Source organism: Mytilus edulis, chromosome 4 (assembly GCF_963676685.1).
Source record: "Mytilus edulis chromosome 4, xbMytEdul2.2, whole genome shotgun sequence".
NCBI lineage: Eukaryota > Metazoa > Mollusca > Bivalvia > Mytilida > Mytilidae > Mytilus > Mytilus edulis.
The window spans coordinates 15331225-15351493 of NC_092347.1; the positions used below are offsets into that span (position 1 = coordinate 15331225).

The 20269-nt window shown below is 31.4% G+C and overlaps 1 protein-coding gene across 1 annotated transcript; it reads left to right on the forward strand.

Annotated features, from left to right (window-relative positions):
• Nucleotides 1–805: 805 nt before the first annotated feature.
• On the forward strand, nt 806–19328 carry LOC139519060 (F-box/LRR-repeat protein 2-like). The gene is made up of 12 exons (XM_071310829.1): nt 806–932; nt 2364–2714; nt 3300–3455; nt 6283–6398; nt 6816–6895; nt 7757–7805; nt 10279–10515; nt 12635–12859; nt 14562–14717; nt 16098–16280; nt 17051–17199; nt 19263–19328. The coding sequence occupies exons 2-11, from the start codon at nt 2414–2416 to the stop codon at nt 17174–17176; spliced, it is 1629 nt and encodes a 542-aa protein (XP_071166930.1). The 5' UTR covers nt 806–932; nt 2364–2413; the 3' UTR covers nt 17177–17199; nt 19263–19328.
• The last annotated feature ends 941 nt before the right edge of the window (nt 19329–20269 follow it).

Consider the following 20269-nt stretch of genomic DNA (forward strand, 5'->3'; position numbering starts at 1 on the left):
ACATTTGATGTTGTTGGTAATATGGTTGGTTTTCTCTCCGTTACTGACATGTTTTACTTAGTAGTAGTTGTCTATCGTCATTAAAGAGTCTAGATATTTTCAACAGAGCCCAGTAGATTCATACAGTATATCAAAATGAATAATCATTAATTACTAGACTATTTTTTGACTGATTAAATCAAATATGTAATCAAAATATACCTTCATGTGGTACTTTTTGAGTAAAATGAGGTCCAAATTTTATATATTTGTTCAATATTCGGATTTATGGACGTATTTTACCTTCCGACAGAAATACATAACTTTTTTTTTATTTTAAAAGATAAACACAAGCTGTTTTTTGTTAAATTATTTGTAAATTCTGTTTTATATAAATGTCCTTTAAAAGAAACACAACAGTTTTAGAAAGAACACTTGGTTGTTAGTTTTCTCGTTTGAATTGTTTTATATTTATTGTTGCGGGGCCTTTTACAACTGACTATACGGTATGGGCTTTGCTCATTGTTGAAGGCCGTACGGTGACTAGCTTACTTAGTGTTAATTTCTTTGTCATTTGGTCTCTTGTGGAGAGTTGTCTCATTGGCAATCATACCATATCTCCTTTTTTAAACTTGAGTAATAAAAAATGTGAAGGCACAAGTTTTTGAACATTAAAATCTTAAGTAAACTTGACAAATGAATAAAATTAAGTTACATAATAAAATCATGGCAATTTTACGGATTTTTTACGTTTTTCTTTGGAAACGGATTTTATATTATTCACTTCTAGCGACTGGTTTGCGGTTCCGATTTTCATTTCTGATCCGTTCAATCAAAACTAATAAACCAGTATTCATCATTTCTAAAAATAGAACAAAATCGCTGTATAAATATAACTTTAACAGTTATTTATACCTTTAACTTGTTAGGAGACGACATCGAAAAGAAGACAGGTAGTTTAAACTATATATATTTATTGATTATACAGTACATGTGTTACTGTAGCTAGCTAGATTTGGTAGTTTTGTTGTAAGTTGAGCATCAAACCTATAGAGACTTGAAATTAGCTTGATTTTTTAAACAATATATAAACCATATGTGCGCTTTTGTAGATTTGATACACTAAATTGAAAATGAAAAACGAACTCCCTGAAAACCGTTTTTTTTTTTCACCCTAGAAAACTGGAGTGTCCTAGTCCAAATAATTATGACGTCTTGAAAACAAGGCGTCAAGGTAAAAGATAAAGCCTTTCAAGACTTCATAATTATTTGGACTAGGAGGGTGTAACGTTCTGTAAAAACTGGGAATACTCCACTTTTTCTGACAAGCCCAACCTGCTTGATAGTACTTACGAAAACCCATGAAACGAGGATAAATTGTAATACTAATTGGAGGTACATTCTTAGAGAATAATGGTAAAAAAAATCATTTACATAAATTAGGCAGTTAGGTTTCTCGTTTGAATTGTTTTACATTGTAATTTCAGGGCCTTTAACAGCTGACTATGCGGTATGGGCTTTGGTCATTGTTGAAGGCCGTATTGTGACCTATAGTTGTTAATTTCTGTATTACTTTGGTCTCTTGTCACTTGTAGAGAGTTGTCTCATTTGCAATCATACCACATCTTCTTTTTTTATATTTGCCAAATTACATAAACAGTAATTTTTGGTGCATGACGATAACATGACATACACTTTCTTTATGAGGATAAAATAATCGACTGAGTTTTGACAAATCATATTAAGTTCTGTCCAAAAATACTAGTAACTGTTAATTATTTGAGACCTCAGAAGAAGCACAATATAATTTTTAACCAATTTGGTTCCAATGGTAGCAAAAATTGCAAAAATTAGTGGTTTTGAAGTACATGTATATCCAAACAAACTTCAAACATCAGGGAATGTTTTAACATAACAAGTAGCTTTCCAAAACAGAATTTGAAAAATGAGAAAATAGGGGGGCCAAAAATGGGCCTTATCGTACCTTTTCCTTTATTGTGCTAAGGCTAGTAATTCAGAATTGACATTCCACACCATTTCAGGTAAATATTTGAATAATACTTAATTTAATTTGACCACTGATAAAATCTGAGCTTTTAATTTATGATGATGGGTGAATGGTTCATGTTTAACTTCCAGTGGCAAAATAAATGCATATATTCAGATAAAGGGTGTTCAAATTAAAGTATTATTTAAATACTTGCGTGAAATGATACAGTTTGATTTGACATGATGTAAAACCTCAGTGAATAATACAATGGTAACTGCATTGCATTTATCTCTGTATTGGTGTTTAAATTTTCTAATTCAGAATTATGATATACATGCGTATACATGTATTAATTTATAGAATCATGAATAGACATTTGTTTTTCAATTTTCAGATTAGTTTTACACAGATTTGAGCGATTGACACAATAATGAATATGAAATAATGGTGAAACATTTACATGATATTTGCCTGAATTTCATTCAGAGTAATCTAGACAAAATTCCAAATGCTGGAGAGAGACTTCCAACTGTCCACAAAGAACTGCTCTTAGAAAGAATCGCTGATCATGATTTATTGATACCAGAATACATACCCTTTGCAATAAAACAACTATTTAGTAGTTCTCTTCGTCATGTGACTTTTTACAAGTGTGACCAGGTGACTGATGAATTCTTATGTGTGTTAGCCAATCAGAAGTGTGTACTTGATTCTCTAACCATTCAAAGATGCCAGTGTGTTACAGGTAAGAATAAAAGATTCTGATGCTATATAATCAGAAGAAGTTATACAAGTTATGGTTACTGGTACTGGTATAGCCACATGTATTGATGATTAATTTACTTAAGACTTAAATAAACAAACCTTCCTCTTGAGTGATTTAACAGTTTGTGGCATGTTTAAAATTGTACATTTAGCACTTTTCAACATGTTCAACCCAATGCTGGTCAATTTATTTTGGTGGTTTTCCACTTAATTTTATTGATGTATTTATATAAGGGAAGGCCTCAGTTTTAAATATCCATCAATTTATATTTGTTTTATTTTTCTTCTAGCAATAGTTAAGTACCAGGTAAGTTAGTTGGTTTACAGTTTTTACCTGTAAGAATTTTATTTTTAAAATACATATAAAATGTATGTACATGTATCTATATATAAGCCTCACAATTATGTGGTAAAAAAAGTTATATCTGATGCATGTTTATATCTTTGACAGATTGGGAATAGTAGTTTAACTTTTAAAGGATATATACGGTATTGATGCTTGTTTTGTTTTTTTAATTGATATCATTTTCTGGTAAAACCAGTTGGTTCTTTTTTTTTTTTACAGATGTTGGAATAAAGAATATTACAGATGGGCAAGATCAACTGTCTTTTTTAAGATTACGTAGACTGACAAACATAACATCTACAGGTCTGTCCTGTATTAAATCTCCTAAACTAAAGACTGTTGATTTAACTGGCTGCCTTGCTTTAACTGTTAATGGTAAGTCTAACTACATTGTATTAAATCTCCTAAACTACAGGCTTGATTTAAGTGGCTGCCTTGCTTTAACAGTTAATGGTAAGTCTAAAAAGTTTCGTCAGGTTTTGAAAGCTTTGTGACAATGAGGGTAGTTCAAACATAGAAAAGAATTTTAGTGTTAACTCCAGTATGCTGAAAGGATAACTATGGACTGCATAGATAATTTAAAGCTATCAAAATGATGAGTTCTAAAATGACATTTAATGAATTAAAGGCCATGCAATGTGTATTGAAACCAATAAGCATGATAAGAGTATAACAAAATTACATTTTAAGATCAACATACTGTATAACTGTGAATACTCTCAGATCTGTTCCTAGTGTCTTTTTGTTGTTGGGATGTACAAGTACCCGGCCACATTCACTTATATTTTTGTCCATCTGATGAGTGAAGCCTTTTCAACTCATTTTGATACGACCGCAAGTTGGTATCCCGTCGTCGTCAGAAGACGGATGGTTTCCGGATAATAACTTTGGTATAAGTGAATAGAAATCAATAAAATTTTAACACAGTGTTTAAAATCACAAAAGCAAGGTTTGGATTGATTTTAGGGGTTATGGTCCCATCGGTTTTGGATTTAGGAGCCAAAAGAGGCCCAAAACATACATTTATCTAGTTTCAGCACAAAAAGTTGTGTATAAGTATTTCAATTACTCTGAAATTGTACCACAATGTTCATACCATTAAGTATAAGGTGGGGATTTATTTTAAGGGTTATGGGGCAAACAGTCTAGGAATTAAGGGTAAAAAAAGGGCCAAAAACAAGCATTTTTGAAGTTTCAGGACAATAACTTATGTTTAACTGTATGGATCTCTCTGACATTGTACCACAAGGTTCCATATAATAAAGGGAAGGCTGGGGGTGTCAGTTTTGGGTTAACATACCTGAACATTTAGGAAAAAGGGGCCAAAAAGAAGCATTTTTCTAGTTTACAGACAATAACTTGTGTTTAAGTGTATGAATCTCTCTGAAATTATCCTACAAGGTTTGTTACTACAAAGGAAAGGTTGGAATTGAGTTTTGGGGTTCTTGCTCCCTGGGGCTTTCAATAAGTGAGGGGCCAAAAAAGGGGCCCAAATAAGCATGTTTGTAGTTTTCTGTCAATAATTTGTGTTTAAGTGTATAAATCTCTCTGCAATTATACCACAAGTTTCCAGACTACAAAGGGATGGTTTATATAGGGGTAATGTGTCAAATCATCAAGCAATTCGGGGGGAAACAAGGGTTTTTTTTCTGGTTAAAGGACAATTTAGACATTTTAAAAGCAGTGTAAGGGATGTAATCCAATTTCAATTAAAATTTAAAGAATACTGTTATATAGATACATGTAAATGTTTGATTACTTGATTACCACCCTTACACTGCTTGAAAATTATGTTAAAGGAAGAGATAATTGTCTTGAGATGTGTAGCTGTAAATTTATTTTTAGAAGTTACTGTTAATTAATATTGATTTTAACCATGACTGTAAGTTATTTTATATTTTAATACTTTATGATGTATTAAAATGAGTAGTTATTGTTGCCAACTTAATTAGAAATTTGAATTGAGATTATTTTTTGTATAAGGGAGGGGGGAGGCGAGAAAAAAAAATGGGGATTGGTGGGGTGAGGAGTAAAATTTTTCTCATTTCAGATTTCAGATATTTTTCTTCAAATATTTTTTTTTAAAGGGATTTATATTCAACAGTACATGTATAGTGTATTGCTCAAAAGCAAAAAAAAAAAAAAATTTAAGTTCATTAGACCACATTCATTCTGTGTCTGAAACCTTTGCTGTGCCAAGTATTTAATCACAATCCAAATTCAGAGCTGTATCAAACTGGAATGTTGTGTCCATACGTATGTATGTGCCTGTCTCAAGTCAGGAGCCTGTAATTCAGTGGTTGTCAATTGTTTGTGTGTTACATATTTTTTTGTACATAAACAAGGCCATTAGTTTTCTCGTTGGGATTGTTTTATATTGTCACTTTGGGGCATTTTATAACTGACTATGCAGTATAGGCTTTGCTCATTGTTGAAGGCCGTATGGTGACCTATAATTGTTAATTTCTGTGTCATTTTGGTCTCTTGTTGACAGTTGTCTCATTGGCAATCAAACCACATCTTCTTTTTTATATTCAGTGAAAATTTGCAGAAAACTTCAAAACTCTTGATTTAAAAATGTATAATTTTCTGAAAATGTATTTGTTTAACAAAAATATTTCTACTAAGAGCTCTTGCAAAATTTTTTGCGTTGAAAGTATTTTTATGTCCAGCCTAGAATAGAAGAGAGGCATTAGGTTGTTTGGTCTGTTTGTCAGTTATTCCCTTTTGTTGTCTGTCCCTTATTAAGTCAGAGATTTTGATAAAGGTTGTTTACATTTTTTCCATTAAGTGGCTGCATCAACTTGAAACTTAGTACACATGTTCATCATGTTCATTAAGATGGGAACAAATACAATTTTGACCCTGATTTCTTGGTTTGATAGTAATGAATACGGAAATCATGTGATATTCAGTGATATAAAAAAATCAGTAAATATGTATTCTCAACTTGGTACTCATTGTGATGTTCACTATTAAAGTTATAAGACAAATTAGGGTTTTTATCCCAATTTTAGAGATTACTGAACATAGAAATGTAGTGCCAGTGGCCTTGGTGTCCTCTATATATGGACTCCAATTCTTGTCTTTTATATTTTTGTACAAGAATAACTTTTGCTACATTCTCCATGGTTAATTATCTACATAGTTATAATGATTGAACATTTAAAATCTTATTTTGAACATATGCATATAATTTTAGGAATAAAAACCCTTGTGAACAACAATCCTAGCATAAGATGTATGAATATTGACGGATGTCACAAACTATATGATGATGTATTTGCAGTTATAGCACAAGGATTGAGAGGCAGTCTGGTAATTGTTGTTTCATGTATTGTTTTTAATAGGATTTAATTTTATTGATGTTTATATTTGATATTCTGCAAATTGTTGCCTATAAATATGATTGATAGAAGATTTTTGGTTGCATCACTTTTACCATTCTAGAGTTATGTTCCTTTAAAAAAAATTAAAAACTGCTAATTTTTTGTTACAGTTTTCTGACTTTAGTGTGTCTCAACCAAATGTTATGAAACTTATACACAATGCTTATTCCCATAAAACTAAGATCAAGTACAAATTTGGGAAGCTTAACTTTTACAGTTCTTGAGTTATGTCCCATTATAATGTTGCATGCAAATGGGGGCGTCATCTTTGTCCGATGGACACATTCCCCATTTAAACATTATTTTACCAAACTGTTATATGTTTTCTTATATGTATATTTTGTAGGAAGATTTAGATGGAAATCCACATGTTATGAGGAGTGAGAGTTTAAAGACCATAGCAAAATACTGCCCCAATCTAAAAAGGTCAGTCCCCTTTAGAAAAAAAAGATAATTTTTGCATGTTAACTTTTTAATTTCCCTAAAACTTATAATAGATTAAATGAATATGGAGGCGAGCACTTTCTAAAGGATGATGCTGCAGCTTAAGCTCTTAAAGGCAAATGATTAGTAATAAGTGGAAAAAAAATTACTGGTATGTGGAAAAGTTAGGACTTAAACTTTATTGATCATTATACTTTGAGTATGGTTGTACAATTAAAGTCAAAATATTATCATTATAAAAAAAGGAGATTTGTGATGATGGGACAAATATCCAGAGACGAAATGATGTAGATGTAAAGATAGTTTGAATTATCTTAATTTTCAAAGAGTATAGAGAATAATAAAATAAGCAGGGAGGCAAAATTTGATCAGGTTAACCTACTATTTTGTTTTGACTGACTCAACTTTAGTTCAAGTTTACATCCACTTATATTGATTGTACTGCAATATAAAAAGTAACACTTTTCCTGATTTATGTCTAAGTGAATATATCATTTTACAAATTAAAAAAGGTGTTTTTATTCAGTTTATATTATGTAGATTTGCATGCAGTTCATGGTGTGAATATTGATTCTTTACATTATGTGCCTATATTTTTTGTTTATATCAATAGAATTTGGAGGCAAACTTTGTATCAATAGATATTTTCTATACACATGGTACATGTGTCTTCAAATAATTGAAAAGACTATACATTTGTACTTTTCATTTAAACATTTAAATTTTAATTATTGGGATTACTATTTTGATATTATGAGATATTGAGAATGAATTAAGAAAGCTTTGTGACTGTAATTGAAATTTATTTTGTTTTGTATATAACTATTTCCCATTTATTTATAGGTTAAATTTGCATGGATGTTCAAATTTAAATGGAGAGGCAGTATTTGAGGTAAGTTTAGACTTTTATAAATACAAATGAAAATGTTGAAGGCAAACAGCTTGCAATTGATATATATTATATATAGATGCTTATTGTGATTTAATTGTGCCCCGTCTTTGATAGTAGTGTAGAGAAATGATTTCTGGTCTCTGTGTCCAACTGTTACTTCATTCTTTCGTCCATCCGTCCTCTATTAGGTTTAAGTTTAACTGTCACTTCATTCTTTCGTCCATCCGTCCTCTATTAGGTTTAAGTTTTACTGTTACTTCATTCTTTCGTCCATCTGTCCTCTATTAGGTTTAAGTTTTACTGTTACTTCATTCTTTCATCCATCTGTCCTCTATTAGGTTTAAGTTTTACTGTTACTTCATTCTTTCGTCCATCTGTCCTCTATTAGGTTTAAGTTTTACTGTTACTTCATTCTTTCGTCTATCCGTCCTCTATAAGGTTTAAGTTTTACTGTTACTTCATTCTTTCGTCCATCTGTCCTCTATTAGGTTTAAGTTTTACTGTTACTTCATTCTTTCGTCCATCCGTCCTCTATTAGGTTAAAGTTTTACTGTTACTTTATTCTTTCGTCCATCTGTCCTCTATTAGGTTTAAGTTTTACTGTTACTTCATTCTTTCGTCCATCCGTCCTCTATTAGGTCTAAGTTTTACTGTTACTTCATTCTTTTGTCCATCCGTCCTCTATTAGGTCTAAGTTTTACTGTAACTTCATTCTTTCGTCCATCTGTCCTCTATTAGGTTTAAGTTTTACTGTTACTTCATTCTTTCGTCCATCCGTCCTCTATTAGGTCTAAGTTTTAGTGTAACTTCATTCTTTCGTCCATCCGTCCTCTATTAGGTCTAAGTTTTACTGTAACTTCATTCTTTCGTCCATCTGTCCTCTATTAGGTCTAAGTTTTACTGTTACTTCATTCTTTCGTCCATCCGTCCTCTATTAGGTCTAAGTTTTACTGTTACTTCATTCTTTCGTCCATCTGTCCTCTATTAGGTCTTAGTTTTACTGTTACTTCATTCTTTCGTCCATCCATCCTCTATAAGGTTTAAGTTTTACTGTTACTTCATTCTTTCGTCCATCTGTCCTCTATTAGGTTTAAGTTTTACTGTTACTTCATTCTTTCGTCCATCTGTCCTCTATTAGGTTTAAGTTTTACTGTTACTTCATTCTTTCGTCCATCCGTCCTCTATAAGGTTTAAGTTTTACTGTTACTTCATTCTTTCGTCCATCTGTCCTCTATTAGGTTTAAGTTTTACTGTAACTTCATTCTTTCGTCCATCTGTCCTCTATTAGGTTTAAGTTTTACTGTTACTTCATTCTTTCGTCCATCCGTCCTCTATTAGGTCTAAGTTTTACTGTTACTTCATTCTTTCGTCCATCTGTCCTCTATTAGGTTTAAGTTTTACTGTTACTTCATTCTTTCGTCCATCTGTCCTCTATTAGGTTTAAGTTTTACTGTTACTTCATTCTTTCGTCCATCCGTCCTCTATAAGGTTTAAGTTTTACTGTTACTTCATTCTTTCGTCCATCTGTCCTCTATTAGGTTTAAGTTTTACTGTAACTTCATTCTTTCATCCATCCGTCCTCTATAAGGTTAAAGTTTTACTGTTACTTTATTCTTTCGTCCATCTGTCCTCTATTAGGTTTAAGTTTTACTGTTACTTCATTCTTTCGTCCATCCGTCCTCTATAAGGTTTAAGTTTTACTGTTACTTCATTCTTTCGTCCATCCGTCCTCTATTAGGTTTAAGTTTTACTGTTACTTCATTCTTTCGTCCAGTCGTCCTCACTTAGGTTAAAGTTTTACTGTTACTTCATTCTTTCGTCCAAATTGAGCCAAATTTTGCAGTCTACCTAACCTGAAAATATGATAATGCAGGCATCAGATGGACACATATTATATTTTCTTTATACTAAAGTTTGTTTTGTTTTTTTGCCCTGAAATAGTAAATTGGGAGATTGTCAGTTTCTTTTAATTGAACTGTTATTATTTGCTAAAACTTGTTTAAAAGCTATTGTAAATTCAGAAATTATCGCGATGTTTTTATTAATCTGAAAAATATAACAAGGTTATAATCCCAATAATTTAAACTCGCATTTTGAAATTTTTTATATAAACTAAGCAGAATTTTCTCAATATCTCAAAAATTTAAATAGCATTTTAGTGTAAAATGACAAATTACAATAATAAATGCACACAATAATTTCTGAATTTACAGTATAGTTTATTTTCATTGATAGATTAGCTCCTCTTAATTGGACTTTTATTATACTGTGGAATCATTTATTTTTTGTGGGTACCAATTTTCGGGTTTTGCCAAAGTCATTATACAAGGCAAACGAAAAACTTTAGTTTATTGAACATTCAAATTTGTGGTCTACCTGTTCCCATGAAATCAACGAAAAATTGGTATCCTATGAATAATAATGAATCCACAGTATGCTAAAACTTTTTGTTAATTCGATTGTTTATTTTCAGTTGTCACAAAATTGTCAAGAGTTGCAACATTTAGACTTATCTTATTGTAATGGATTACGAAGCCGTCCTCATAATGAATATTTCTGGACACTACCAACATCATTAACAAGTTTATCATTGTGTGGGATTCTGTTGGATGATGAAACTTTATTTGTAGAATGTGTGCAAAGATTAAAACTACTAAAACACATTAGATTAAGTGGAGTTACTGCATTGAATGATGAAACATTTTCACAGGTAATGTAGGAAGTGCAACAAGGGTTTTTGTTTAAAGAAAATAATGGTATTTTCTTTTAAAAAAAAACAACTTTTGGTTTTATTTTTACTGATATCATTTCACAACAGATAATGCTAATGCTATGGAAGAGAGTTTATGTAAAAATAAAAAATAAAAAAGTATTCCACTTTAAAGGAGTAGGTTCAGTAAGACCCCTTTTTGGCCCAAAAATATAGCAGTTTTACAAAAGTATGAAAATGTAATCTTTTAGCCATTAACTGGAAAGTAGAATGCTTCTGCTACATGAATATGGGCTATTTTTGACAATACAATGCACATATATCGGGTACTACAGGGGTGGATGCAGGAATTTTCGAAAGGGGGGGTGCTAACCCAGGGCACCCAGGGCAAAGGGGGGGTGCAAAACATATGTCCCGATACAAATGCATTGATCGGCAAAAATAAAGGGGGGGTGCGCACCCCCGGAACCCCCCCCCCCCCTGGATCCGCCACTGTACTAGCATCATTAAGTCATGCTAAATTACTGAAATCTTCACAATTTGAGCATTTTAGTTAAATTTTAGACGGTTTCCGTCTAAAATGAAAGTGGCCGCATTCGTGTTCATTCATAATATTGAAATGTAAGTTGTATTTGATGATAATACTTAACATATATAAAGGTTGAGGATGAACACGGATGCGGCCACTTTCATTTTTGACAAAAACCAGCTGAAAACTGACGTTTTTTGGCATATTTGATAGATTTTATATATTTAAGCTTGAATCGGAGCGTTTTTCATGACTAAATCAGTTGAAATCTTTTACATTTACTAATCGAATCAATTTAAATAGACACTTAAGTGTTTAAAAAGTGTCCAAAATCTTTCGTTCGATGAACCTGAAATTTGAGGCCAAAATCGGCCCTTACCGGTCTTTGACAGAGACTATTCATTATTCTTAGTGTCCCATTGTTTCTACATAATCCCAAAAAATGAATGAAAGAACATGTGGGATAAGTTTTGAACTATGATAGAGCTATTCCTATAATTGGGGTTAATCTTAGGATACAGTGAGGACCTACCATTAATTTAGGGGGGATTTACTATCATAGATTACCGTTAATGATAATTTGTATCAAATTACCAGTTTGAAGAGAATATCATTTTAATTGTCTTGTCTTGTTTGATATTTGTAAATGAACATTGAGATTTAGTTGCAGAAAAGGGTTAATTTAGGTTTGTACAATATTAAAACATTATAAGTGAAATTTTAAATTGAAAACTAAATTAATGTAGTTTTTCTATTTGCAGACCTGATAAACTTATTGTAATTAAATCAGTGTGAATGGTTTGTTTAATTCAGTAAAGGGAAATCATTTCATTTGTCAAAATTTTTGGTACATTCTTGGATGAATTGATCTGTACTGAAAAAATGGTACCTTTTACCCATCATGCATAAAAATTGAATTATGTACATGGGGGAACTTAAGAGCATCAAAAACACATCTTTTACTAGGGCACTTTTATTCTGAAAGAAGAGACGGACTACATCATATGACAAATACCCATCAAAATACAAAGGGACACAACTTTTACGACTTGGATTAACTTCAAAACACATGACCATACATATACATAACAATTATAGAAATAATGTTTTACAATACGAATTGTGTAAAGGAACCGTTTCATGCTTGAACACAAGGATCTTGTACCAGGCTTATTATTTTTCAGAATTCTCATTACAAGTTTGTTGCAGTTTTATAAAAGCAAAATGTTATCGCCAACACTTAAATATGAAAATAAGTAGATGTGGTATGATTGCCAATGAAACAACTATGATGTCCACATAGAATTACACTGAAGTGGATGTAAACAACTGTAGAGATTATAACAATGACAAACCAGTTACTGTATAAAAGGTTGCTACATGAACACTTCAATTAAGAAAACTAATGGTCTAATTTATAACAAAACAATTTGCAAAAAATAAATATAACAGACATAAACCAACAACAACCACTGAACTAAATGCCCCTGACTTTGGACAGGCACTTCTTCACAACCAAATGACTTGTTCTTAATCAATTTTTTGCAGGATTAATTAAGTTTTATGTAATTTAGACGATTTTGTTTTCAGATCTTGCAGCATATTGGTAAAGGATTAATATGTTTAGATATAAGTGGAACAATTACTGACAAGTTGACTGACCAAGGATTGAAGTCTGTTACTAAATATTGTAAAAGTTTAGAGCAATTAGATTTCAGTATGTGTCATAGATTAACATTAACCACACTTGTACCTTTATTGGAGAATCCAGATAGAGCAATGTTGATCAAGAAATTGTTTGTCAGCACTAAAAAGGTAAACAGTACTGTTATGAATTGACTTATGACAGTTTAATAATTTGGATACATTTCTTCAAAAGAGAAAATTAAAATTGTGATATTTAATTCAAGGAAATTATGTAGGTATATTCTATCCTGAAAACATGTAAGCAATGACTTGAAAACAGTTTTAAAAAATTCCAGTTTTATGTATCATGTGTTTATACTTATTATTAACTGAGGTTTCAGAAGGAAAAATCAAGTTAATTCAGTGAAGAATGCTGACAGGCTGGCTACTGTTGACAGTTTCTGTGCAATAACTCTGAGAAACCTTTCGACCAATGCTTTTCAAATTATAATATGTTGATACTTATGACAATATAAAGGTTTTGTGTAATATTGAAAATATTTCACTTTTACTGTTCAGCAGTTTTTGTCCTTGGTCTATAGGTAAATGGCACTTTACATTGTTTCTTTGCAATTAATTATCAATCACTTGACCAATGCTGTTAAAATTTGGAAATGTTAATTATGAATAAATGGAGGTAAATAAATGACTTTCTTTTTCTTTGCAGGAGTAATTGTTCTTGATTGATTGAACAATTGCTTTTTTGTCATTTCTGTGCAATTACTTATGAACTGTAGCATAAGTTAAAATTTGTTACTTGTGAAAAAAATGATAGTTTAGTTTTACTTGGATATTGAGAATTTTCATTTTTGTTGTTCAGGAGTTATGGTCCTATAATTCTCATCAAATTGAGACTATAAAACAATTGCATAACAGTTGTTTCTATTCTAATGCATATTTAACGAAAAAATAAATAAAATAAATGCACAAAAGCTTCGAAAATGTATAAAATAAAATTTGAATAAAATTCTGCGAAATTTCATGAAGGATTTGGCGAATTTATGTCATTGAAAAACACGACGTCATACGAATGAAAATATTCAAGGGAGAGATTATTTCGTTACGTGTACGCTTCAAATTCGGATATTATTTAATTTTAATGAAGTTTATGAGGTAGGTGCTATTTCATTTTAGATTCTGTTGCATTTATCAGACATTTATGGTTTTTAGAAAGTCAAAATGGTGGCCACTGCTTAGTTACGACATGCCATTGTGCTTTTGATGGTAAATATAGCAGCCATCAATCAAATAATGTGAATTAATAATTGCGTATGTTTGGATGCAGAATTATAAGGATTAAACACATTTTTTCTAGAGGTTATTGATGTGTAAACCGGGTCTCTTACTCACAAACTTGACATAAAAGTCCTTCGGACTTTTATTCAGTTTGTGAGTTAATCGCCCCGGTTTACACATCAATAACCTCTAGAAAAAATGTGTTTAATCCTATATTGAAAATGTGTACAATATGTCATTTCCTTTCAATTACTTATGAACTGTTCAACCAATCCTGTGAGGACCAAATTGCAGTTAGTTTGATATTATCAATTTTCATTTTTAGACAATCAGTAGTAAGGGTCCAGCATAGATAATATTAGTAATAAAAGCATAGAAAATGGGTAAATAAGGCCTGAATGCATCTTTCAAAATACAGAAAACTACAGCTTATTCCTTGTATTTATTTCTATGATACACACCTAAAAAAACATTTTTTTAAAAAAATTAGCAACACTGAATTGATTTGGATTCAAATCAGACTCAATGAATAAAGAAATTTACTCCTTTAGAAAAGTAAACAATATCTTATAAGATGGATTGTTTGTTATTTCAGTTAAATCTAGATGTGTTACTGACAGCTGCTGACCACTGTTACAATTTAGAAATGTTAGATGTAGCTGGACAGAGATGTATAACTGATGAATTATTAGGAACATTGGCAAGAAATTGTCCGAAACTGCACAGAATTGGAATGAAAGGATGTGCACAGGTATTGAAGTCTAAATTTCAGCTCACCTTAAGGGGGGCACAGAACACCTAAGGGAGTTAACTCTTAAAAATTAGCAAAAAGTTTTAATCACATACTATACGTATAAGTAAGGAGCAATCCAGCTTTTCAACAATCAAAATTAGTGTTTATCAAACTGCTATATATCCAATCAAATTATTCCTGTGAATTTTTTGGTTAAAATTTCTCGAAATTAACATTTTTTTTGTCAACAGGTCAAAGCAATTATTTTGTCAAAACTGTATGCAAATAAAACAATCAAAATCTATTTTAGTCAAAGTGTTGGGTACCCCCTCAAACAAAGGGGCTAAAGCAATAGGTCAAGTATTTTGTTCTATGCTGATAAAAAGGTTATAAAAGGAAAATCTTTCACCAATGTTTTGTCCTGTGTACTTGAGTAAAGAAAAATCTTCCACCCCTGAAACCACTGGGTCATTTGGAACCAAACTTGGTCTAAATCAACCTTAGAAAGTTATAAAAGTTGAGTTTGTTGATCCTGTCATCAAATAAACATGGCAATCATGTCTTAAAAAAAGCACATAGGAGTACAATAGAAAATTAAGAAAAAACTGTGAATAAATAATATATTTGTTAATTCATTGTGCCAATTTTACGTGAAGGCGACTATAGTTATTAGATCTCATATTATATTTTATTCATTAAACCTTTATTAATCTCATATCATAGAAACGGAAAACCTGTTTTTAATGAATAAATTTTCAGAATGGAAATCGTCTTGCACCAAGACATAATTAATGTGTAGAAATAAATGAAGAAATCACTAATAATTTGCATTGTGTTACTTTATGATAAAATCTATATCATAGGCAACCATACCAAAGTACAAAGTAAACAAACATCTTAACCATAAGACCTAAATGTTGGAAACATAATGTTCCACTATATTATCACCATCCTGGTCACAGCACCAAAATTTTGAAATAAACAAAGTTTCTTATACTTTGTGTTTTGTAACTTTTTGATCAAACCTATATCATAGATGTTTTCAATTTGCACTACTTGTATATTCTCAACAATTACAGTGGTCTGTGATTTCAGTTTTGTTGATATTTCTTTATTACAAGCATGACACTAATATCCATTTTGTTTTTTTTCTCTGTTTTTTTTTAATAGGTAAAGAAATTGAAGGTGTCTGAGAACTAGCTTGACGTTGTGATATAACCATGCTTGTTTTTCTCTCTATTTATTTTACATGTATAGAAATGAAGGTTTCCTTGAACTAATTTGACGCTGTGATATAACTGTTCTCACTCTTTTATTTAAAAGGTAACAGATGAAGGTATCTGTTAAGAAGCTTGACTACGTGTATAACCATGCTGTTATCCTCTGTTTATATTACAGGTAACAGATGAAGGTGTCTGTGAACTGGCTAGGAAGTGTGATCTCCATATAATTGTTCTCTCTGGTATACTGAATCTCACAGACAAAAGCATATTCTGTATAGCAAATCATTGTCATATGTTAGAAGAAATTTACTTGAATGGTTGCTCCAGAATCTCGGGTACAACTGTATCTTATCTCATTGTAAGTCTAGATACTGTTAAGAATAATTGATATTCAATACTGAAAATTTATTAAATACAGTGTAACCTGTTTAAATCGACATCTGAGTATTCCAACATCCTGCTTTAATTGACACCCATTTTATGATCCCAAAATATGCCCATCTTGAAGAAAAAACCTGAGTATTCCGACACCTAGCTTAATCAAAAATGTATTTTCTGGTCCCGCAGTGTGTGGGATAACACACACTGTATAATTAAACTGAAGCTGAAATGGCATATCCTTATACTACCATTATATGCTACAACCCTTTTTGGTTTGGAAAATAAGTGGGGTAATATTTGGATGTTATAATCTGATAATAACACTTAATTGAGGTGGGGGATATATATGGGAATAACCGTACATAATTTCAATATTATTTAGCATGTTTAGTCACATTTGATTGGTGAATCCCATGGGAGTTTATACATTTGAAAACTATATTGATTTTGCATTTCAGCTTCGTTTAAAAAAAAAATGTGGAATTTATTAGAATTATAAGTAGTAACTGTTATTTTTAGGAGTTAATTGATGTCCTGGTATAAAATCTGCATGCCACTTACAAACTTGGCATAAAGTCCTTTATTATTGTTAAAAACAATTGGTGTACTAGTTTTTCAGTCAAATAGAAATATTATTTAATACTTGAAAGAATGTGTATAGACCATTTTGAAAATGTTGCAAGAGAACGAAATATGTTTAAACTGATGACTTTTATAATAGTTGATATATCATTATCTATACTACAGGATTGCTGTATTCCCAGACTGTATGTCCAACATATCTTACCAAACCATCACCCTGACCAGCTCATGGCTAAAAACCTGGACACTGGAGAATTCTGTAGAGCTGATTTTAACTGGACAGTTGCATAGCTGTAGTACCTGCATACTGATTTTTATACGACCACAAAAAGTTTAATTTTTCGTCGTATATTGCTATCACGTTGGCGTCGTCGTCCTGCGTCGTCGTCCTGCGTCGTCGTCGTCGTCCGAATACTTTTAGTTTTCGCACTCTAACTTTAGTAAAAAAGAATAGAAATCTATGAAATTTTAACACAAGGTTTATAACCACAAAAGGAAGGTTGGGATTGATTTTAGGAGTTTTTGTCCCAAAATTTTAGGAATTAGGGGCCAAAAAGGGCCCAAATAAGCATTTTCTTGGTTTTCGCACTATAACTTTAGTTTAAGTAAATAGAAATCTATGAAATTTTGACACAAGGTTTATGACCACAAAAGGAAGGTTGGGATTGATTTTGGGAGTTTTAGTTCAAATAGTTTAGGAATTAGGGGCCAAAAAAGGGCCCAAATAAGCATTATTCTTGGTTTTCGCACAATAACTTAAGTATAAGTAAATAGAAATCAATGAAATTTAAACACAAGGTTTATGACCACAAAAGGAAGGTTGGGATTGATTTTGGGAGTTGAGGTCTGAACAGTTTAGGAATTAGGGGCCAAAAAAGGGCCCAAGTAAGCATTATTCTTGGTTTTCGCACCATAACTTTAGTATAAGTAAATAGAAATCTTTGAAATTTAAACACAAGGTTTATGACCATAAAAGGAAGGTTGGGTTTGATTTTGGGAGTTTTGGTCCCAACAGGTTTTTAGGAATAAGGGGCCCAAAGGGTCCAAAATTGAACTTTGTTTGATTTCATCAAAAATTGAATAATTGGGGTTCTTTGATATGCCGGATCTAACTGTGTATGTAGATTCTTAATTTTTGGTCCCGTTTTCAAATTGGTCTACATTAAGGTCCAAAGGGTCCAAAATTAAACTTAGTTTGATTTTAACAAAAATTGAATCCTTGGGGTTCTTTGATATGCTGAATCTAAAAATGTACTTAGATTTTTGATTATTGGCCCAGTTTTCAAGTTGGTCCAAATCGGGGTCCAAAATTAAACTTTGTTTGATTTCATCAAAAATTGAATAATTGGGGTTCTTTGATATACCAAATCTAACTGTGTATGTAGATTCTTAATTTTTAGTCCCGTTTTCAAATTGGTCTACATTAAATACCAAAGGGTCCAAAATTAAACTAAGTTTGATTTTAATAAAAATTGAATTCTTTGACTTTTTTGATATGCTGAATTTAATCATGTACTTGATAATGGGCCCAGTTTTCAAGTTGGTTCAAATCAGGATCCAAAATTATTATATTAAGTATTGTGCAATAGCAAGAAATTTTCAATTGCACAGTATTCAGCAATAGCAAAAAATCTTCAATTGCACAGTATTGTGCAATAGCAAAAAATGTTCAATTGCACAGTATTGTGCAATAGCAAGAAATCTTCAATTACACAGTATTGTGCAATAGCAAATATTTTCAATTGCACAGTATTGCGCAATAGCAAGAAATATCTAATTGCACAATATTGTGCAATAGCAAGAAATTTTCAATTGATTGGAGTTATCTTTCTTTGTCCAGAATAGTAGTTGAATCAACTTAAATCATTGTTTTATACAATGCACAATGTATATTCACTTTTACTACCAACTGATAAATTAAAACACTCTTTACCATTCAGTGATAACAAGCACTTTTTGTTACATTTTAATATTTTATGATGTATTTAAATGAGTAGTTATTGTTGCAAACTCCATTAGAAATTTGAATTGAGATCAGTTTTGAAAAAAGGGAAAGGGGGATGTGAAAAAAAAATGGTGGGGGGGGGGGGGTTAATTTTTCTCATTTCAGATTTCATAAATAAAAAGAAAATTTCTTCAAACATTTTTTTGAGAGGTTTAATATTCAACAGCATAGTGATTGCTCAAAGACAAAAAAAATATTTTAAGTTCATTAGACCACATTCATTCTGTGTCCAAAACCTATGCTGTGTCAACTATTTAATCACAATCCAAATTTAGAGCTGAATCCAGCTTGAATGTTGTGTCCACACTTGCCCCAACCGTTCAGGGTTCAACCTATGCGGTTGTATAAAGCTGCGCCCTGCGGAGCATCTTGTTTAGTCCTAGTAACAAGAAAGAGTAGTGTTGTTGAATGTTTACTGAAATAAAGCTTTTAGTGATATAGTATGGTTAATTTAAGACTAAAATGAATATTTTAAAAGAACATTAAAAAAGAAGGCCAAAATGGTTTTACATTTGAGCTCATTAACTTGATATATGTTAAATTAATATCTTAATTGGACCAGTGCATATTGATTTTAAAGAGGAAGATTTATGCTGTTTTAAAAGCATATGCATATTTATTTACAGTTATTGTAGGGTTCTAAGAAAACCTGCTGTTAGACAGCAAAAAAATAAAGTTGGCTTGAATTATGAAAATTCAACAAAATTAAAAATAATTGTATATTTAACAAGAAATACAAAAATGAGTATATCTAGAAGTATATCTAGAATGATGTAGAATAAATATATACAATTATAGTTCTTAAAAAAAAAATTCCTGTAAAAGACTTACAAGTACCAAACATTATTTTCAATTTTACACAATGTAATGTCATGGTTGTCATTTTTTTTTTTGGGAAGGGGGGGGGGGTTAAAAACCGCAGTGTTCTGCTTAAACTACCGGTACTAACTTTTAGCCAGTAATGGACAATCTCTTTTACATTGGGTGCACATTACCATTTTTGGGGAAAGACGGCTTCAAGCCGTCAATCCCCTATGGGGTTGACCAGAGTGACACTCCCTCACATCATTCATTTTGTTTTTATACATGTTATAGTGTGGGAAAACCCCCAACAAATCTTACTTAGATTGAAGAGAAGGAGACCCAGAAATGAATAGTTTGACTTTAAACACTTTTTTACACATTTCCCTTCTGTTTCTCACGAAATTATCGTATCTTGAACTCTCCTTTACACTATTTACGTTTATTTAACAATCCGGAAAAATTAGTATGACGAGATATTCTAAATATATCCAACCTACATTGTATTTTATAGTGACGTCATTCTTGGAAGAAGCAGGGATATCCTTCACCAGTTCACTGGTTATTTAAATCATTCT